The 23,404-nt window shown below is 39.9% G+C and overlaps 1 protein-coding gene and 1 long non-coding RNA gene across 3 annotated transcripts; one reads left to right on the forward strand and one right to left on the reverse strand.

Annotated features, from left to right (window-relative positions):
- Positions 1–341: 341 nt before the first annotated feature.
- Positions 342–12,234, reverse strand: zdhhc7 (zinc finger DHHC-type palmitoyltransferase 7). Of its 2 annotated transcripts, XM_012867992.3 has the most exons (8): positions 12,038–12,234; positions 11,219–11,312; positions 8,306–8,656; positions 6,333–6,457; positions 5,819–5,915; positions 5,097–5,178; positions 4,375–4,505; positions 342–3,768 (listed from the first exon to the last, which is right to left on the reverse strand). In XM_012867992.3, exons 3-8 carry the CDS (start codon positions 8,648–8,650, stop codon positions 3,586–3,588), a joined length of 963 nt encoding a protein of 320 aa, XP_012723446.1. In that variant the 5' UTR covers positions 8,651–8,656; positions 11,219–11,312; positions 12,038–12,234; the 3' UTR covers positions 342–3,585. The 2 variants fall into 2 exon arrangements, with proteins under 2 accessions (XP_012723446.1, XP_021174908.1); XM_021319233.2 differs by lacking the exon at positions 11,219–11,312.
- Positions 12,235–21,893: 9,659 nt separating this feature from the next.
- On the forward strand, positions 21,894–22,743 carry LOC118562814. The gene is made up of 2 exons (XR_004930818.1): positions 21,894–22,003; positions 22,384–22,743. It is a non-coding gene; the product is annotated as an uncharacterized LOC118562814 (long non-coding RNA).
- Positions 22,744–23,404: the final 661 nt, after the last annotated feature.

Below are 23,404 nucleotides of genomic sequence, written 5' to 3' on the forward strand. Positions count from 1 at the left end.
GTTGGTTGGTAAAGAGCTCTCAGGCGCTCTACCGCCTCCCCCGGGCGAGATGTGAACTGCTGCGAATAAAAACATTTTTTTTACTGTAAAGATTTTACAGTGAACAATACAAATATAAAAATAAATAAAAAAGATATAACTCTTCAATTCGTGAAGACTATAAAACTAATGGATGTCATGTAGATCGAAGCTTTTACTTACTTTTATTTTATTGCATTCCCAAACAAAGCTAGTTCCTTAGTCTGCAAAGATATCTGAATACCAAGACAGTATTTAACTCACCATGTTGTATCTGCATTGAGTTTTCTGTTTAGAAATAAACCAGTGGGGGTGACAATTAATTAAACTTCTTTCACAAGGTATTATTTTATTCAATTTTATTATGGAAAAGAATGACATTAAGAATGACAAAAATTGGACACAGTTTAAATAAAAACAAAACTCAACATTCAGTTTATATATTGTTAATAGTTACCTTTATACTTTGTTAATAAAGCTGAAGAAAATTTGTTCTAGACGAAATATTCCCCCTAGAGAGAAAGCCCAGTCTCCCATAACTGGTTATGGTGGAATTTATTATAAATATGTATTAAAACATCCATCCTGTTACTGTACATCGCAAAAAAAAAAACTTAAACTTTCTTAACCTGCAACTTTCTGTTGAAAAACAGCTTTGAGGGGATAGTGTTGTACCGGTATCACTGCATTACGTCCAACAAGCATCTCATCACAGTGACTGAAGTCACACACAAAGATCAGTTTAAGCCTTTCTGGGGGGAAAACAAAACATCAGACAAAATTATCCGAGCATTATTAACTCCATAATTTGTTAACAGGTTAATTTTAAATTAGCCTCAATACCATTCCCTCCACAGTCTTTTATTTTCACTAATTGAATTAGTCACATGGTATCTTTCTGCAATGCTTGACTAGCAACCTATTTGTGCATCCATCACATAATACAGCATACTTCCTGATTTCTGTCAAATCTTTAACAATCCATCCTTCAGTGACTCATGTAAATAGGGTTAATTTTTTGCTTGTTATTAAAGGTTCTATATCATGCTTTTTTAAGCCTTCCGAAGTCAACTATAGGCATATATATGATGAAATATTGCTTTTGGCACTACGGAATATTCATTTGTTATGAAATATTAGTTGTTTTGTGGTGCTAGTTTTCCAACTCGGAAGAAAGATGCTTGCCCTCACTGTGATACCACCTCTCCCCATGTGGGGGTCGCCCTACAGGCAGCGCAGCACGGTATCAAATAAGAGCAGTGGCTGTCGCTGCGCAGACTAGGTGCTAAAAGAGCCACTTCGTCTCTACGTTGAGCAGAAATTATCTGCCTCACCGCACATTGATGTTATTTACTGAGCAGGGGCGGCATGGTCAAGGTAGGTACTTAATACAGGGGGCTGATAATGACCGCTCTATGTAGGCCGGTTATGGCCACTCGTTTTCCAGGACAGGGAAGGATTAGTCAGACATGCATGAATCCAGCAAAACTCCACTTTGGACATGATTATGCTGAAAGAATAGCATCATAACATAGTTATAAGCTCAAAAAAGTTGGCTTCGCATGATATAGGCCCTTTAAACATGCTGTTTGAACAGTTCTGAATATAAACAAGTATACCAGCGTCATCCTTTGATCTGTCAACAGTTTATTTAAAATCTCTCTCTGCAGACCAGCCAAACAAATGGAGAACTGAGAGGCCAGCATTAGGAAAGTCCCCTGATATCACTGTGCGCTCAGTGCTCTGTCCCCTGATCCTATATAGTAGGTAGGTTTTACATTCTTAGGACAGCGTTTTTTCTAAAAACAAAACATAAAAAAGGAAAGTCCTCACATCCTTTGAGGTTTTAATTATATGCAATGTAAACAGCTGAGATTTTCCTCTCCCGACCACCACAGACGAGAACAGCAGTATATCGTTCAACAACTAAGAACATGACTTAAAAGGCTTCATTTGACAATACTTGAGCACTACCAGCATCTTGGACAATACTTAACTTTAAATTCAGGAGGCATCAGTCTCAAATGCTTCCAGACTGACCACTTCTGTCGAGGGGGAGAATCAAAGGTGGGCGTCTTCATAAATAGATCATTTCAACAGCTTAAGTGCTCTGGTACAACACCTGAAAGGTACCACCCCCTGCCCCGCTGACACATATTGCTGAGGTTAGACTTTTGGACAAATTAAAAAGTCTTGCAAGCATCTATGGAGCTTCCTAAAACCTGGTTCAGTATTAAAGCTTGAATAATGAAACTAATTCTGGTCTTTTGGGACATCACAAAAACAAAAAAAAAGGCATGGCTTTGTGGTTCAATGTTGTGCTAGTGTTCTAATGTCCTTGCTAACAAGATGTCGCACCACACAGTTGCCAAGCAGCATGCAAACCAACCATGTCTCAGACTTGGCTTCATATTGAGCAGCTTGTGTTTCAGTGTTTGAATGCAATGCAATGCAATCTCATGATCACGTTCTTGGAGATTCCTACTAGTTACAGAGGTGTCCTCATGTTGAGAGCACGAAGAAAAAAAACACTAAAAGTAAACAATTCGGACCAAGTAACATTCGATCCACGGCCTGCAAAAACGTTGCGACGAAACCACCGGGAGGCATTTCAGTGATCTGACTTTTTGTTTTGTAGAAACGCTCCAGAGATGTCAAGCAGCACGCAGGCAGGGGTGAGTGGCGGCAAATCCACGGGCACAGAAATCGACTTTATCAGGACAGCAGTAGTCATTTCCATCAAGCAGTCCTAGGTAGCTGTTGAGGAGTGGTCATGGTGATAAGGCTTCAGCACTCAAAAATGGAATAATATTTTTTACAGGCTCATGTAACCAAAAAAAAAAAAAAAAAAATCAGCTCAAAGAGAGAAATTACAAGACGAAGAGGACGAACTCAAGAGAAAAGCCATTTGGTCCTCTTGACTAAGGCTTGTGTTCACAATGGTCTGTTTCGCTGACAGATGGCCAGTTCCAGGCAGACTGATTGGTCTGTTGTACATGCACGTCAGAGCGCATAGTTCATTCACGCAGTTTAATCGCCGATGTTCCCCATGCTCCACACACGGAGCTGTCTTAACGAAGGTAGTGCATATCCTGGACTGTGATTCCCACGCCCCGGTCCAGATGAGCACTGAGCATTTCTCCTCTTGATATTCCTTCGTCTGGTTTTCAGAGACAATGGATGATACGCTGTTCACATCGCCCATGACAAAGAACACACCGCCTGAATCCCATATGTTCATCTCCAACATGACTTAGAATATCAGGAACAAAAGTCTCGCTTGTTTTCCGCGGTACGTGCTTTTCCAAAAACCCATACAAACAAATCAAAATGCTGCCCCATAGTAAGAACAAACAGCCCGATTATTGAGAACACAAGTGCAGAACAACACAAAATAGTGTTGGATGTTAAACGGCCAGTGGGAGGGAGAGTCATGATGCCCTGGGGTCCCACTGTAGCAGCCTGTGCATCGCCCTGCAGTCTTAGTCGTCACAAGGCGGGCAAATAAGAAATCCTGCTTTAGACACAGCTGACGTGTGGGTGATCTCCATCGTTCGGTCCAGGTCGTCAGACGGAGAACTCTGAGCCGGCACGGCGGCCCTGGGTCACCACCAACAGACGCCGCAGACGCAGGCCCGTGAACGGGTTGCACCACAGAAGAGACGGCGGACCCCCAAAAACGGATTTCATTCCATCCCATCTCATGTGACGCTCCCATGTCGGCTTCTCATTTTTAAGACGCTCGATCTCCTGGAAGACATTTAAATCAGTTCAGTAAAAGTACAATGGCAGCTTTTTAAAAAACGATCTCATTGAACTTGACCTTGACCTAGTGACCAGACGTTAGAACGTAGCAGCTGTAAGTCTAGTTTTTATTTCCTTTTGTTCCTCTTTTTCATGTGTCTATTATTTTTTGTGTGTGTGTGTCCTGTCTGGCAATGTGGCATTACGAATTGTTAATGCCAAAAAGAGCGCAAGTGGAGCCATACTGCTTTTGCCATAGTGATCCGCTTGAATTAACCCCTTTATTTATTGCTCTATTGTCCCACACCTCACTAGACAGGCACATGTAAAACAACACCAGACAATGACTGAGAGCTGATTGGCTATTAATTCCTGATAATGAGGTGGTGTCTCTATTTAGTTATTTTGATCAATTACAAGGTTAGATCATAATTGCCTTTGGGACTTAATATTTTGTCATAGCTAAACATCACATACTGTTTTACAACAATGTGCAAAACATACTAATATTCTGTCTGGCCTTCTGGCTTTATGCGCAGTGTCCGCCCATGATGGGAATCGCGCATCCAAACAAAGAGCATTAAAAGGTGATGGAGTTGCATGGATACTGACCGTCTCATCGTTGCAGATAGAGTGAATCTGAGTGCCAAACATCACAGCTGTAAAAGTGAGGAAGAGGATGGCCTCAAGACAGAGGAAGATCAGCAGCAGAACCGACACCCCTGGTGAGAAGTTACTGCACTCTGAAAAGGACAAAAAAAAAGGCAAATCAGAGGTTTCAACAGAATGGGAAACACATCTTTTAGAAGTGCTATGCCTAAAAAAAGGTTCAATTGCATGTTTTTGTTGCATTTTAAACAGTAAAAATCATACAAATCTGAATATTAAGAAGAAATACACCCTTCTCATTTTCAGTCCAATAAGGCAGTGGGAGCAGATAATTTGTATTTAGCTATAGAAAAACTCATGCAGCCTGTCGGCTACAGCCCACAAATGCAAGGAAAGCATTTCCTTTGTAGTCAATTCTGCAAATTACAAGAAAGGTGTAATTTCAATTAATTAATTCTATGTTAATGTTCTGATTTGTTCCTGCAGACCACAGCAAAGCAAAACGAGCAACGAGAGCTCTCTGGTGATTGAGAGGAAACGTTCCAATGATCTCTGAACACAAGCAGACAATAGAATGGAAGGACTCACTTGTTCCCCCTGTTCTCTAATGTCTGCATCCCAACCGGAGTGTTTAGAGCTACAGTTCTAAATTTCAACATTTTCTTCACATTTTAAACAGTTTTTAAAGGCAAAATTCCCCTCCAGTAAATGAAGCAAGGACTTACCGTTCCACTGCACCTTAATACATGTGAAGAAATGCATTCCACTTAGACCCAGAGCATGGGCTGAAATCAAGGCTATGTACATCTGTGGAGAAAATAATGTAAACATAAGGCAAATAAAGATTGTTACATGGAAGAACATAATCTATTTAAGGTCCATCCGTTTAGCTTACTTCCAATAATGGAGACATGTTCTGCTTTTATGTGGGCAGTCAGACTGTATAGCGCCTCGACTTCTATTTGATCTAAACACCAATTAACCTAAAGTTCCTCTTTTATAGCTTTCCCTTCTTTCAATGAAAGTGTCAAACAAATGCAAACATTAGATTTTAATGGTATGCTCGGCCATTTATAGCGGCTTTAGCTCTCTGTCTTCCCAACAATCCAGTCAGCATATGCAGTCATGAAAAAAGTGCTGATCCTATCAAGGGAGTCCCAGATGGCCCTGAGTGCACATTTAATGCAGGCCTGTTCCTGCTGTCCGCCGGCTCAGCCGACGAGAGGGAGAGTTTTCCTCCACAAATTAAGAACAGCAAAACTGTTAATGTCACCAGCTGCAAACGATTTAAAACAGCCTATTCATATCTAAAAATTAAATTACAGAAAAACGAGTCATGCCTGCTTTGCTACGGCCGCTCTAATGTTTCAAAAGATCAGGAAATTTCTGCCACTCCCTTCCTTCTTTCCTTCCTTCCTTCCTTCCTTGCCAACGTCCGAGTACTTACAGTAAAAAGAACGAAGAATCTCTGATTCTTTTCTCCCACACAGTTATTGACCCAGGGACAGTGATGATCCATCTTCCGAATGCATCGTTTACAAATACTGCAAGGAGAAGCGATGGGTTAATTAGTGACAGCATGAATGGATTCATAAACAGCTTCTGGACATATCTTCACGCAATCCGACTGAAGTACGTTTCGAATTTATGAGTGTAGAAGGTAAATTAGCTTCGGCATAGTTTTTTTTTCTCTGTGTTTATCTGGGTTGAACAATCACAGCTTCGAGATAGGAGAGATTTTGAATGTGAGTTTAAAATGATCCGTTTCTCGCCGCTTTGTAACGGCAAAAAGCACTGCTGCAGCCGAAACCTCGTTTTAGGGGCACCGTATTCACGACGCACAACTACACTGATAAAGTGTTGCAATTTGAGTCCTCTAAAACACAAGTGGTCTGTCTTTAATCATTCATACTTAAAGACATCACTTTAGAAAATAGACTGAAGTGGCCATACGCACTAACCTGCAGTGGTGTGCTCTTTCAGGTTTGATGCTGCAACACTTTGGGCACTTGTAGATGACTTCACCAGGCTTCAGCTGCAGGCTCTCCATGTACTCCTTCGTTGCATTGCCCTTAGGGACTGCACCCTAAAGCGTGGCAGAGGCAGGAAAACAACTGTCATCGGTTATAAAGACCCACACGTTTGATGTTCGTTAAGATTTGGGGGAATCAAGTTCAGTGCCGTTTCTCAATTCCCTCCTGAAGTAATCTGACTTTGCAAAGAAGGCCAAAAACAAACATGTCAGACCTAAAATACAGCGAATCAAGTGGGATCCGTTGTGTTTTAATCCTCTCAGATGCTGTATATGTTTCTTTGTCTGCGTGTATCTACACCTCTGGTGTAGATACACGCATGAAATCTCATGGGGAGTATCACAAGGATTTTCTTTTTTTCCTTTCATTTTTGGTCTAACCTTTAAATTTGAGAGTTGGGTAAATGTGGTTTCAACTCCAGCCTATTTTGTTTGCAGCAATTTTGAAAATCAAAGCAAATTGTCTCCAAACACAATCTTAAAGGCAACAATTCAAACTTTTATTAGCTTGCATTTAGATTTCTGTAAACTTGCTACAATACATGGAGCAAATCTCATTTATAATAGCATCTCTTTGCTTTATTTATTTATTTCTATTAGTCTTTATGTGCCTCTGAACAAGTGCCTCCACGGGTATCATCACACTCCTTCAGGTCACTGGACCGGACACAGTTTTAAAGGCTTGGAGATTGAAATGAGAGCAGTGAATGAAAGTCACACGAATGTAAATATGAAATGAATGAGCTGTTAAAAAAACAAACAAGGAATGACAGATTGTTAAGAAGGATTTAGCTGTAGTTACTGATTATGTGAGCGATCTTGGACTAATGATCAGTGGAGGGACAAACGTGTCTAAAACTCACACGCTCAATGGGGGGAAACGTTGGGACATGATGTCGCATCTATATAATTTAAAGCTGCATCATAGCCCTCTAAATGAAAATTGTAATGTGCCTAAAGATTCCCACTCTTTGAGGTGATGGGACTTTTGCTGCTCAAAAACTATGGACCGCTTTCCAACTTCCCCTTCATTAATTTGTTTTCAGACTCACTTTTTCCTCTCTGGACACAGTATAAGACATTGACCATGATCAAAATTTATTTTCCTCTCTATTCTAATTTGATTGATTTATTGATTTTTGCTCCTGTCTCGTTAACATTTACATATTTTTTCCTCTTATTCTACCTTTTATTCTCTAGCCTGAGCTTTTTACGTTCAGTTATACTGAACAGGACTTAATGTTGCTTATAAAGTCCCATAAAACTGGTATGGTATATAGTTTTGTACATTTTTGAATGCAGAATTGCTTTTCTGGCTTATTTGTGGGGAAAATACCAGCTTTTTAGTTTACTGGGGCAACATTAACTGGCTTATCGTCGCCTAAAGCGTGACCCAACCAAACTAAGTCCAGCAACAAAGTAGTTCAGTCTTTGCACAATCACAAAACCTGTGAGGAACTGCCCTGTTTGTTGAGAACTGAATATGTTCTACAAGCTACCAGAGTTTACATGTAAACGTATAAAAAGTAAACAGCCTTGAACAGCATTCAGAGAACATCATAATTTATGAGCCGGGGTGAAAACGTGAACTCCGAAGCTGAATTGAACTAAAGGGCTTTTATTAAGACTTAGTTTAATGAGCTGCTCTCCAGAGTCTCCCCTCAGAGTTTCCTATAACAAACTATCCCCCAGCTCAGTGTCCCACCTTACATCGGTAAGTGACCCCGATGCCCCGTGGCAGTCCTGTGGAACTGTGCTGTAACTTTTCTGACTGTAAGAACCATAACAAATGACTTCCTTTATATGTAGAGTAGTACGACATTTAGAAGCAAGGCCTCCGTCGCTCCCTTTTGCATCTCGGTTTTAATGTTCGCCCGTCGTCCTGCTGTTGAAAGTCCTTACCGGGTCAGTCAACATGGTGCGCAGGTGTGACGCCAGCGCGAGCACAGCCAGGGAGTTGAAGGTGGCCCCGTTCAGCAGCGAGTACCAGAAGCTCTTGGCGGGCAGAAGCATGACGAAGTTCACCACGAACTCGGCGTACAGCACCAGGAACCAGGTCATGGTCGCGCACACCATGCCGCAGCTGTCCTGAATGAACCAGACCGTGCGGTTCGCCGCCGTGTGGCCCGAGTTCGGACCTCCGACCATCACTCCGGCTCCCAGGCTGCCCGTCTCCACGTCTGCCCCGGCTGAAAGCAGCGGATGGTGCTGCTCCATGTCTCGTAGTCGGTGGTTTGAAGACTGCATCCTGCCCTGTGAGGAGAGCACAAACACTTTTGAGTTAAAAAAAATGATTTTTCATCTGATTTTCTTTTTCAAAATTACTGACGTACATGTTTCTAGAAATAAAGCTAAAACTGCTTGAGAGAAGGACATCTGACGAAATGGACTGTCGTCTGCTATCACATCTTTTCACATTAAAATAAAAACTAAAAATACGGACAGCCTTATCCTAAACTACATGCTGCTCCCTCTGTAAGAGGCATGAGTCACCGAAGCTTTTAACTTGTGTTTTCAAGCCAAGGTCGCAGGACAACGTTCAGTAGAAACAGGGGAGACAAAGTCCGCTGCTCGAAGATAAATCAATGGCTACCCAGGTCCCTTTGGAAAACTGATCCCAAAGCTGCAGCGCATACGGGCTAATAATAAGCTGCTGCTGCTGCTGCTGCCCGGCCTGATTGTTATTGACAAATCAAACTAAATAAAATAAATGTTGTAGTTTTTTTTTTGTTAGTGAACAACACCACAATTCACGCAGATCATAAAGAGTTAATTTCTAAATACACTGATGGATCACAGAACTCAAATGGATAAATGTTGCTTTCTTTTCCTCCTTTGACTTAATTTTAATTCAAATGTACCTTTAAAATATTCCTTTATCCCAAACAGCTTTAATTATATCCCTCCTCTAAACTGCTAGCAACCTCCTGCATTACTTCAGGGCTCATTAGGCAGCTCTTTTCCTGTCAAGGCAGCCGACCGGCGACTTTTTCACTTTATCTATACGAGTTGGGCTACGACGGGAGGAGATGGGGACAAAATAAGGAACGTTTTAATATTAGACACGATTACATAAAGTGATGCCACAATTCAGAACAGGTCGGCAGCACCTCTCCTTACTTCACTTCAATACAAAGCGCCCGCCGCTTCCTGTTGTCCCCAGATACACTGACAATGTTTCTATTTGTCTCCCGTTTACATTTTACCCTATTAAGATGCGACTATGCTGCTGGGAAGCAGTAAAGAGCTGGAAATCATAGTCGAACTACAACGATTTTTAGACTTGGTTTTAAAAGTCTGACATAATTTTTTACACAAAAGAAAACCGATCAGCAGTGGAGTAACTTCAACCCTAGAGGGCTTGTTGCCGTTTTTCAGAACTGAGCAGAGACGTCTGCAACACACCTTTTTGCCGCAGCTGTTCCAGTTAAACAAACTAAACTAATACGCCAAAACAAGCAGGGAAGAAAAACTGAATTGTCCTACAATACAAATAAAAAACAGAATACGACTAATCGCGATCTAATAATTAACAGAACAAGTAAGAAAATGGTGTTTTAGACTTACTATATCAAAATAAGACAAATACAATGCACAGTAGCAGATGACAGACCAGCTAACATGCATGTAAGTGTTGGCTAGCTTTTGTTTATTACAGAGAGGGTTGGGGGGAGCAGGCTGAATTTGTCTGGGTGAAAACTAACCCTGGGTTGGTAAACAGGTACATTCGGATGCTCTGAAGCAAATTACCACTTCCTGAATTCTCTGAATTATACGAGACATTGCCAGCAACACGGGCGGCAATAAGCTGTTGACTTTTGGCCAACCCTGGTACAGATGTTTGTTTGTCGTTTGTCAGCGAGTGACTTTCCCTGGCGACGGCAATCCGTGGCGTTAGCAAAACGGGAAGCGAGGACTTGGAAGAGGTTTTTGTCCTGCTCTCCTGACTTCCTAACACATTCATCTGTAGGCGTTCTAATGAGACCAGCTTTGGTTCACCGGCCACCGTGATGCCATATTCAATAAGACAATATTCCATTAAAGTCCCACTAAATGGGAGGTCGTCCAGCTCTCTGCTCTGCCCCATCAGAGGCCAAAACATTTGTCTTTCACATCTTTTCTTTGACATTGACAACTAGCTGGGTTCTGCTGGAGGTTCTGCTGGAGTTTCCTTAGATCTCAAACTGCATACCATTTGGCATCATAAGGTTATTTTGACTGGATAACTTTAAATAAGTAGCGCTGAACTGATATGTATCTCACAGGTTTTTAATCTGTATGACTGGATTGTATTGAAATGTCAGCTGGTTCTGTTTGTCTTGCAAAGTGCCTTGAGGTAACGATTGCTGTATAGAACTGATTTTGATTGTCACATTAACAATTTAATTCAACTACTGATATAATTTAAAGAAACAAAAAAAAGTATATACTTCTCCTGAGAAAATATATATCTCTTCATGGCTGTTGTCTAAGTAAGACTCCCTTTGTTCTGATACAAATCATTTAATGTTATAAATGTACTATAAAAAAATACAAGTTAGGAAGCTATTTTTTAATGCATAAACGTGGATTTCATGTAATACTTTTTAACATGGAATGTTAAAATTTGAAATTCACGAGCAAGACATTAAACAAAGACAGAGGTGATCGGGTCAAAACTGATCGGCACACCTCTTTGCTCCAAGGACGGCCAAAGCAGAATTTACATTTTCATATTTTTTTTCCCAATTAGCAAAAACCTAAAATGAGGAAATACAAGTTTCCCACCTCCAAAGGAAGACACAAACAGTTATCCTGTTTCAGGGGGCAACATACCTGATATTACTGAGCTTTATAACAACATGCTGTGGTGTGCAGAGCACCATTAAGGAAGAAGCGCATACGCCACGATGGGGATGTTGGCTGACACCTGAAAAGGACACAGAAAGGAAAACATCTCATAACAGATGCCAAGTCGCAGACTGACTGCAAAACACTAATTGTAACTCCACACCAGCGTTTTGTATCTGCTAAATGTTTCCTAGTATGTATTAGTAAAGCTTAGTGGGCAAGTATCACCAACTACACAATAATGTTTGTGCTGACCATCGCCACTGTTTACATAAATCCGACTTCCTCTCTGGGGTGTCATGCAGGATTTGCCAACCACTTACAGAAAACACACCCATCATTTTCGTAATGAGGTGGTGACACTCTATTTGTAACTCTTTGGTCTACACAGAGTGCACTACTCCTCGTTTTCAGAGACCCCGTGGCTCCCAAAAAAGTTCGGCCTAAATGAAAAATAACCTCAGAATGAATGAGACTTAAAAAAAAACATCCAGGCAGTCACCCCGAGCTCTCTGCTCACCCCCTTCCTTCACTTAAACCCTTTGGCATCAGTATGGCAAAGCTACGAGAAACGCTCAATACGTCATAAGCGTCGTATGCATGTTTCCATCCTGTTGGTAATATTAGTAAAGGTCTAAGCAGGCGCTCTTAGCTCAGACCCGGCTCCATCTATCCCGATTGCCCTCACCACACCGAGCTGGCTGCCGATTCTCGCTGGCTAACTAGCCGCTTAAAGAAGCTAGCAAGCGCTAGCATGCTAGCTGTGTATGCGAATGCCTCAGCACTGTCAGCTGATTTACATACCTGTGTGGTCTTTATTTCGTACGTGAGTAACTCCTTGTTAATATAGGTCTAGTCCCATTTATATTAAACCCGCAGTCAACAGGGTGGCGCATCGGAAGACAGAGCACATCGCTCAAACAACGGGCTGACAGTGACCAGTAACGGCGAAGCTTCCGGGGCTTCGCCTCGGCTTTTTCCGCCGCCCTTCGGATTTGTCCGGCGAATGCTGTCTTTCCGAATAGCGCCATCCATTGCTCAGGCTGAAGGGAAATGCCAAACTGCGTTAATAGCAGATGTCCACTGGCGGGCGCTGTTTGAAATATTTCGGGACACACTTGTCGGACAACTGGTAAAGGTCCAAAAAAAAAAAAAAAAAAAAAAAAAAAGAAATATCAAATCCACAAAGATAAGTTAAAAAAATATAAAATGAATATATAAATAAAACAATCACACAATTAATAAAATAATAAAAAGTTACAAATGGGAAATTAGTAAACATCCATTTGTTGATATTTTTTTTGTAATAACAGGTTCAGAAACTTAAAAATCTATTTTCTTGCTTCTCTGGAAAAAAACAAAAACGGTGTAAAACGGTCTTTTACATTCTGGGACTGTACTCCATGCCTTGTTGTCTTGATATGACTAGCTGATTGTTCCCACAATTGTGATTTTTTGTTGTTGTTTTGTTTTTGGGGTAGGTACCACACTGTCTCTTCGAGGCAGACCTTGCTATTCTATTCACATGTTGAGAAGTTAGATACTGGAGACTGAGGTGCATAATTAACTTTGAAGACCAAGCTTGATTTTATTGAGCTTCTACATACACTAAACATAATGTACAAAAAATTATTGTATTTTGGACATTTTGCATACTATGTTTAGTATAGGTACAATAGAGGTTATGCTGTTATGTTTTCTTACTTTCCATTATCAAAGCTTGTTTCTCAAAAGACTCAAGAAACCTAACGGTGGTCTTATTAGTTGGTTCTAAACTTATTAGTTGAGATGCAGTAAAGTAAATGAGCCATAATTACAGAATTCAGAAAAAAATGAAAGCCTTTGTTTGGAGTGAATTATTGCTTAGGAATACTAAGGTATTAGAACTGAGTTATATTATTTATTTTTTCCCCCGTTTACACTTATGTTAGAATAGGATTAGCTTTTTCCTTGTGAATAAAATACATAGTAGCCATTTTCTCTACATTTAATGCGAGACATGATTCCTTAAGCCACATTTCATATGGTTTCCTTAAACGAAATATTTGTTACAAAATGCATTTGTAATTTACTTAATCAACTTTATTTTTGAAATATATAAATACATTCACTAAATTATATGTATATTATACAATTGTTTCCAAAACAATAGGAAGCCAGAAAACATTAATCGGAAGAAACCAAGTAATCACAAAGTTAAAGCAATGTCAAAATAATACGGGTAAATAAAAAAGGAACACTTAATTGATTCAAAAGCAAAAGTAATAATAAAAGCAAATCGGAGTGAAGCTGAGTGTGTCTTTTGGACTTCTTTGGGATGGATAAATAGAGGATTTCACATAAATAAATGCTCAGGTATCTGTTGAATTACCACCTCCATGGACTAAACACACTTGATAACCTGTAAAAGCCAGCTGTAGTTTGTAAAAGGGAAGCTGTAACACGTTTTAGAGCACAGGTGCATGCCTAATACTTTACTTAGCAGATCCTTTAATCCAAAGTAAATTAGAAGTAAACAGAATAATGAAACAATAAGGGATTAAGTTTCTTTCCATGGTAATAGTGACGGCATACAGATGACTTGTTTTTCCACAACAGCTCCTCTTATCCCAAATTTCCTTATGTATACATCTTAGAATACACAAGTGTAATGTGTTTGCTATACGGGGAATTTGCATGCCAGAGATTATGAAATCACACTCTTATATTGAAAATATGAGCTCTTGATTTTTTGCAAGAAAAGTTCTCTATAATGCTGTTGTAGCATAATTCAACAGACTCTTTAATGTAGCCAGCTGAAAGTATTAATTGAATCGGCCTTGTGCGTTGTTGCTCTCAGATGCATTGAATTAAAAAAATAAATAAAAAATTAGACCCACATTTCTGTTTATGCTTCATGCTTTCTGAACTTCTCCAGCTTTCCCTGGAGCCAAGCTTACTGACTTCTCGTGATGTTTCGTCTGACTGTTGCCTTAACTTGCAGACGGTATGAAAGTATTCATGAGGAATTCAACAAAGCAGAAAACTGTTTCCGTCCTGTTTGCTACGCGACTAAAATTTTAATGCCACCCACATTTTCAGCGCTCTTAGGAAAGTCACAATGGGTGTTTTAGGATAAGTGCCTCAAAGGCTGCAGCAAAAAAAAAAAAAAAAAAAAAATCTGATTCAGTGAAATATTTGGGTCGAACCCCAACGCAGTCTCTAGTCAGATGTGGACAGATGCCCACTTGGCATCCCCAGTGGGAGCCAGAGGAGTTTCCTGGCAGCAGCCCCTCCTGTCACGTGTCTCCGAGGAGCAGATTATAAAGCCAAGACAAAGCAGCTTGGACGCTTTCTGTCCTGAGTCTGCAGCCATGCACTGAAAAGCTCAGAGCCGCCCGCCCTCTCCTGTGCTGGTCCAGAGCCAGCATTAACTGTCTATTTTGGAGGGAGCGAGAGAAAAAAAAATACCCGGCAATCCTCTAAAGCAGCTTAAAGGCTGAATCAGGGGACTGAAGCCTTTCCCATTTTCAGAGCTGCTTCTCTGTCCATCACGGCTAGATGAGCATCTGAGTGATGGCCAAAGCTGCAGCTACATGCAAACTATCTGCTGCCACACACTCTCAGTGGCTCTTCAGGTCCTGTGTTTATCCTGGAAAATATCCAGGATGTGTCAGAAGAACAACATTAGACCCAGTGTATGGCTACTGAGAAAGGCTAAATTTATTTAACCATTTTATAATCAGGAGCTTTGTGTGTGAATAATTAATAAATACTGAGTGCTGATGTGTGACACGGCGTCTGGAAGCTGTGGGTTTTGGTGCACCTCTTTTCCGCCCTTTGTTGACACGCAGGCTTTTTGGAGTGAAATGAAGTGAGACAAAGTGGAGTGGAGAGCAGGGGTTTTAAGTGACTGCGTGACGTCCGCTTGTCTGCGTGCAAATGTGTGGGCTTGTGTTTGAGCTGCAGGAATAAAATGGGAAAGCTGAATGCAAGACTCAGTTTGCATCCGTGAGAGAGTGAGAGAGAGAGAGAGAGAGACAGAGAGAGAGAGAGAGAGAGAGAGAGACAAAGGGGAGTTCTCATCTCATTAGAATGAAACACTAGGTAATCTGAGTTAGTATAACTTCATATCTCATCAAATTGGAAGGATGTAGATATTACAGACTACATCCGGCTGGACTGAAAATATTCCCGGAGGAATTAAAAAAAACGTTGCTCCTCTGGTGGCAGAAACATTGTGCATCCTTCTCTGAAGCACAGAGTTGAAGACTTGCAGCAGATATCTTGAATTATGAATGGCTGCTTCTTTTTCTGTGATGAGGAAAAGAGAGCAAGTGCAGGTTAACAAACACCAGAGACATGAAGGAAATTATACATGATAGACTTGTCAGTTGTTTCTTAAAAGTCTGATTATTTGCTTTATTTTTGCTAATGCTGTCATGGAAGGACAGACTTTTTAAAGGTTACAATACTACTACTACTACTACTACTACTACTACTGCTACCACTACTACAACTACTGCTACTACTACTACTACTATTACTACTACTACTACTACTACTACTACTACTACTACTGCTACCACTACTACAACTACTGCTACTACTACTACTACTATTACTACTACTACTACTACTAATAATAACTACGACTACTACTGCTACTACTACTACTACTATTACTACTACTACTAATAATAATAATAACTACGACTACTACTGCTACTACTACTACTACTATTACTACTACTACTACTACTACTACTACTACTACTGCTACCACTACTACAACTACTGCTACTACTACTACTACTATTACTACTGCTACTACTAATAATAATAACTACGACTACTACTGCTACTACTACTACTACTATTACTACTACTACTACTACTACTACTACTACTACTGCTACCACTACTACAACTACTGCTACTACTACTACTACTATTACTACTGCTACTACTAATAATAATAACTACGACTACTACTGCTACTACTACTACTACTATTACTACTACTACTACTAATAATAATAACTATGGCTACTACTGCTACTACTACTACTACCACTACTACTACTACTACTACTACTACTACTACTACTACCACTACTACTACTACTATTACTATTGCTACTACTACTAATAATATTAACTACTACTACTACTACTACTACTACTACTACTACTACTACTACTACTACTACTACTAATAATAATAATAATAATAATAATAACTACTACTACTACTAATAATAATAACAATAATAAACAATAATAATAACTACTACTACTACTACTAGTCATAATAATAACAAATAAGTATTCAAAATAGGGGACAGAGAAGAGGCACAAACCTTCCATTCCAGGCCACTCCACCAACCCTGACTAGCTTTACCCTTTTATATTACTCATACATTTGACCAATCTTTGAACCCTAAACAGACTAAAACATTAGTTTATTAAGGAATAATTTTTGCAGGGCCACCCTTCCATTAAAAGTCTGATGTCTGTGGTGCTGCTCTGGCATTTTTTTCCTCTCTCCTTATTTTTCCACAATCTTATCTAGAGATATTTATGTAGCCTCTTTTTTCACCTACAGGGGATATGAACGTCTTAACCAGGCCTGTTACAATGACAAGGTTTTTTTTGTGATGTAAAATAAATGAGACCAGGAAAATATAATTTTAGAACCCTTTTCCCTCAATAGCGTAATATATATCTCATTATCTAACTGAAACACTGACACATATATTCCAGTTTGAGCTATTTCCTGATTGTTGCCTCGGAATCCAATCACTGTAAGAACATGAAGCCTCAGTTTTGACTGTGACCTGCACTGTTAACACTGAGAGCTCTCTGAGTGAAACAATTTCCTTTGCATTCAGTTTCAATCTGGTTTGACTCTAGTAAAGTTGCACATGTATATCATGAACCAATGATATACGAACAGCGATCCCACTGAGAAGCATTGACAATGCCCCAAACGGGGGCCTCCTTGCACGCAGCATCATACCCTCTCCTCTGGCTCTCCTTTTTAACGCAGTGTATGCTTACGCCTTGTCAAAGTCTCACAAATCTTTATATAAATCTTTTTTTCCTCTCTTCCAACACATTAATTTCAGGACAAAAGATTTGCTTTCTGCACAATACATCCCACCTACTTACAGACACCATGATAAAAAGAAATAGTCAGTGTTAAGGCCTCATTCGTGTAGACTCGTGGTAAAGCGTGGACACATTTAAAGCAGTGTTTGTTTTACTTCCAGTCCCTGGCATCCAAAAACCTCCGTGTCTGAGATGCTGTCCTGCTTCTTTATACCTGAGTTCAAAATAATGGATAATTGAGACACTACACGACATGCTGAGGAGAGGATTCACATCTTGGAATCAGGCGTGTTAGAGCAAGGAGACATCTAAAACATGCTGGACATTGTGGGCTGAAGACCAAGGTTAGGAAACGCTCCTCTAAAAACAAGAAAAATAAAAGAAATCCCCTTCTAGTCCCACAGAGGGGAAATTTGTCTCTGTGTTTTAACTCATCCTATGGGAAAAAGTGTGCTGCCAACAGCGAGTGGCACGCAGGGAGCATCTGTGGTCAAGAGTCCTGCTCAGGAACCCGGTGTGACAGGCTCAAACGCTGACCTTTGGGGCATCTCCAAACGCCCGGCTGTCTGACCACTAATCCACCGCTCCCACAAACGCCTGTACACACCCGTGCACTCTTGCTGTACAAGACTTACATCTTCTGTGTTGTCCTGTTTGTCCGGAGAGTATTTGAAATACTGGTGGGAAAGAGACCAGCAGGGGGAAAATAAACTGAGACGGTGTAGAAACATTGAGGTTGAAATACCTTCTAAGTTACCTGGAAATGCGGACGTTGTACCACAACAAAGCAAATGAAATTAATGTGAACGATGTGTGACTGACTTTTTATATGTTCATGACAAAATATTTGACCTGTAAGTCAATATTCCTGCAGCTGTAGATGGAAACCACTGAGTTTAATCGCCACATGACCTGCTCCCGTTTTAATTTAGCTTATCTCCGCCTCACTGATACGTCAGCGCTTAGATTTGTCGCTCTCAAACATCCAAGAAACATGCACACAATCGACCTGTTCTTCACTCAAACAGAAGTGAGCTATTCCAGGCATTGACTGCAGAGGGAATTATCCTCAGTGGTAAAGAGGCTTGACCAAAGACTGAAAGGCCTTTACCTCTCCCCGTGTGTGCTTATCTATGCTGCATCGCCACAGCCATGCAAATAAAACCTCAAACGCGTTTTAGCTGAGATTCTTTTATGAGTGAAAGCTTTACAGCAGCCAGAACCAAAGACCTCACGCCCCGCCGACCAGAGGGTCTTCTTCTTTTTCTGGCTGCGGCAAGCAGGAACAAAAAAGTTGCCTGAAATAACGCGACGGCGTTGGCTGATCAGCGACGTCTCTCCGTCATTAACCAACACAAAGCTCCGAAAATATGTTGTTGTGGGATTGAAGGACATCTTTTTAGTGCACTCGTTCAGTCGTTTCACTGCGCTTTTTTTTTTTACTATCTGAAAAAGACACAATGGACCGGGCTACATTAAGGCTTCAGAGAGAAGGACCAAACAAATGAACAAGTGCCTCCTTCACACACAAAGATCACAGGCTTAAAAAGCTGGAGTTTTGCTTTGAGGACTTTATTTTTCATCAGACACTATCATATGAAACAGAGAACAAAAGGCCCGGGCTTTGAAAGGAGGCTAACAACAAATGGCTGTTTTTCTGAATAATTTTTAATTGCAACATGCGGGGTGACTGGCACACATTTTCGGCAAGCTGTAATTATTTACCAGCCATTTTCTTTGCTTTTTTAACACTTGCTGACGCTTGCCTGGGATACCTGCGGCTCACCTCATATGGTTTACCTTGATAGGATGGGATTAGAGCTAAGCCTTGACCCAACAGATGTCATGGATCATTGTGGCTCATCTGAGTTTGGCATACAGTGGACGCCATACCGTGGAGCTAGTGTAGCACATCAGAGAGGCTTATTCAGCTCACCAACATGGTTGAACAGATATTCATGCTTTGAAAGCAAGCCTATTAATCATAATTCCTTTTCATGGAGATCTGGGCTTTTTGTTTATTTCAGAGGCTTGACTTTAAACGCTTCAAAGGGAAAAATCTTCTCTTTTTTTCCTCCCCGCTTGCAAGCTTAATGAAAAGATCAGTTATGTTTCTGTTACAACTAAAGCTCACCGTGGAGAGTCACAGCAGCCAGGCTTACACAGTTAAGGATAACAACAACAACCTAAAAAAAGGTTTCCATTATTGATACCGTGATGGGAAAATTAAGTTCAATGTTGGCTTCAAGAAGGAAAGTAGCTATCAGGTACCTTGATTAACTGATCATCAGTTATTAAAGTTCATCACCATTTCCTAAAAGGAGCACTGTCCGGCTGATCGGGGGCATTTCTGTCAACACAATGCCAGAATGGTACGGCATCAGCAATTTCCTTACAGCAGCTGCCCATCAACCTGGGAAGTGTTAAGCCTATTTAAAGCAATTTCAACTGCATCATTCTACGGAGAAAACGATTATTCTTCAGTGGAAAACATTTAAGACAGTTGCCAATCTTCCCAGGATTGGACATCGTTACTGATTCACCCTAGGGTCAGATTGCGCAATGCTTGAAGAAATCATAAAAAAAGATGAAAAACTCTACAGGCTAAGTCAGCGTGCTAAAGTTAATGAACAATGGATACACAGAAAAAGACTTTAGAAGTCTGGGAGGGTTTCTCAGATAAAAAAAACTCCTATACATCAGGCTTGCAAAGTTGCCTCCAATTGAACCACAAGACCTCTGGAACAACATCCTTTGGACAGATGAGCCCAAAGTTGAAGCGTTTGCCTATGATGCACAGTTCTGTGATTGCCAAAATCCACAGAATATCAGCACAAAGACTTTATACACACTGTTAAGCAGAGTGGTAAAGGAAGGATTATTAGGGCTTGTTTTGCAGATCTCTCAATCCATGCGCTGACTTTGAACTCTCTTGTGATATAAAGTATTTCATTTAGAATCAACAGTGAGGCCATCCATTAGATTAGACAATACTATTTGAACCAAATAGTGTAATGCAACAGGACCATGATCTCAAACCCAGTGTTGAATCCATACCATTCACCTGAAAAGAGGTGAATGAAGGCATCATAATGACTCAGTAAAACCTGAATGAAATTATGTATTTGGTCTTAAAAGAACTGAAGCAACACTGTATAAAGAAGAAAATGCCAAGTCCTCCACAACAATGTAAGAGGATAACAAAAGGCCTACAGAAAACGACTGCTTCAGTGTACTGCTAAATGTGGAGCGAGAGTGTATTGTATATTGGGTTTAATGAATTCATTAATAATCTTAGGAAAAATAAAATTGCGATGACAGTACAGTTTTGGGAAGTTGTGTTTTCCCATGGTCAAAAATTTGTCAAAACTAACTCCAGACTCAACTTCTCCACTAAGCAATCATTGACATTTTTTGTGTTTTGGGGACAAATCAATGCAAAAAAAGCCCAAAAAGAACAGCTGCTTCCGGAGCTTAAGGCAAATTTTAAACATACCTCTACCTCTGCCTCCACATGATTCTTCTTGCTTTCCACTCTGTAGGAATAGGTGACTCTCCAAAATCCAGCATCGGGCTATTAGCGGGATCTCCTGTTTGTAAATGGTTTGTTGGCACGCTTTGCGAAAGGACCTGGGGAGACACTGTAAATGTTGCAATGGCAGAAAGGGATGGAATAGCCACAAACAACACATTGCTAAGAAATGCAGCCCATTAGTTGTGATCAATACAAAGTATGAGGTCTTTATGGGCTTTTAAGATGAGCTTAGCTTTCCTTTTCCCAGAGAGTTTAATTGCTTGATTTTTGTTTACCTCAGGATTGCATATATATATATATATATATATATATATATATATATATATATATATATAGAGTTGTGTTATGAGTGTCTGGGAGTGTATCCTAATGAAAAATAATTTTGAAGTGTGTAAATCACTAACTGTTAGCACAAAGGGCTGGTTTCAGATGAGAATAAACTGATAAGTTTGTGAAGTTTCATTAGTTAGTGAGGCATTACCCAGTACAAACACATTTGTGTGCACGCAGACATGGGTCTGCATGTCAAGGTTAAGTAAAGAGCCTGAACCTTGGTAAAGGCGTGACTCATGGCTCACCTCGCTGCTCCCCGCTGTGCAGTGTGTACAGGGCCACATAGTAGATGAGGTCCATCAATAATTCAACAAAGACTGACTTCCTCTGCACTCGCGCTCTCTCAGTGCTCTGTCTCCGTGTTTCTAACTGTCTGAATCTTTTTTTTTTTTTTAGCTCAGCTTTACATCTCAGGGCGACTAAATCACTTTAAACAGGCTGGAATGTGCGGCACTTCAAACTTGTTGAAGGGATCTTCAGCTTGTAAATGAATTTCTCCCTCCGTATGAGCAACATCACAAGAAGTTTGTTTCAGATTTCTGAGAGATTTATTTTGTAGAGTGAGATAATCCAGTTGTTGATTCAAATTGGAGGATTTAAAAACCAGATCTAGCCTCTAAGGTTTGAGTGTTATACTAGAGGGCTTTAACACTATTTTTGGCAGCACAGTTGATTTGGGGCTGATGGTTGCTACCATAGATATCCATAATAAAGGCTAGATGTCTTACGGCGGAGTCTCAAACGTCATCACCGGCGGCCATCTTGCCTCAGGCAAGCTTTCTGGCGTGCTCTGTGGTACCTAATGTAAGGTGAGTGATCAGCACGAACACAAATACTCTTATCTCATTGAATTCTTGACGGATTTACAAACAGTTTGGTTTCTTACAAACGTTATTAACGTGGCTATAATTCTTGATGCTTGAACATGTCAAAATTGCAGATTTTCTTGTTGAAAAATGACTTAATCATGCAGCATAGTTGTGCATCACGGCTACTTGCGCAAGTTATCAAGGCTGAGACCACTGGTCAATTATATAGGTTTTACTGACACCAATAACGATTGTATGACAATTAATCTTTGGTGTAAATTTGAGGGAAATCAATCTCACAATGGTCCAAAAAGATAAATGTTCCCCTAATTTCCCCATGGTTATTATAAATTATTTTAATATACCAACTCTTATTTCAGGATTTGTTGTGCGACGGGCTCTGAAGAAGCTGTCCTGTGATGTCTGCCGTGCCAGCTTGGTAACAGATGCTGCATCTGCCATCACGGACCAGCGCTATCACCTGCTGAAGTTAAAAAACAATGGAAATCTGGTGATTCCATCAGAAGGCACAGTGATGTGGTCAGGACAGCAGAGTCGGTCATTCGTCAGACCTGTCTATGGCAAAGACAGCCACCACCATACGCTGTTAACGTTGGTTGTGTCCTTGTTTTTTAAGTTAAGGCTGCACCACATTGCCAAAATAACTAACCTTAGCTTACAGAGCAACAACATGCAACAGAAGCTCAATAAAACCGTCCTTTTCAAAGGGCATTAGCCAAGCTATGTTTTTTGGGTCATTTTTTAAATCTCTGTCTTCCATGTGTTATACCATCACAGTAGTGTAGGTGGGGATTTCAACATGCTACATCTCATATATACTTGTGAAGGGGACTATTGTACCAATTTTTTATAGCAAATAAATGTCACTTTTATAATGGTTTAAAAATAGGAACTTTTGTGTAATTACTCCTGATATATAATCTGAATAGTCTACATGAAACTTCAAAGTGTTACCTTTAATTTGAAACCTGGATTATGCTTCTCCACCAAGACCGGTTTGCCACACAATAAGCCTTTTTTTGTCAGTATTGCATATTTTATATAACAGTAAATGATTCATATATAAAAGTATGTATGTAAATATAAATAAATAGGACTGTGAAATAATTAAGTCACAACCCAAATAAAAGTGTTATGTATATAAAGTAGGATATATAGATATAAAGATATAGGTATCTATAAAGGAGGTTAATATAATATTATAAATCTATGAATAGATAGAGAGAGCATAGATCAGATATGATAAATGTTATATATATGATTATATATATATATTATATATATATATATAAATGTATATATAATATATGTATATATATAACTATATATAATGTATATATATTATATTATATCTATATATATATATATATATATATATAT

Source organism: Fundulus heteroclitus, chromosome 4 (assembly GCF_011125445.2).
Source record: "Fundulus heteroclitus isolate FHET01 chromosome 4, MU-UCD_Fhet_4.1, whole genome shotgun sequence".
Lineage (NCBI taxonomy): Eukaryota > Metazoa > Chordata > Actinopteri > Cyprinodontiformes > Fundulidae > Fundulus > Fundulus heteroclitus.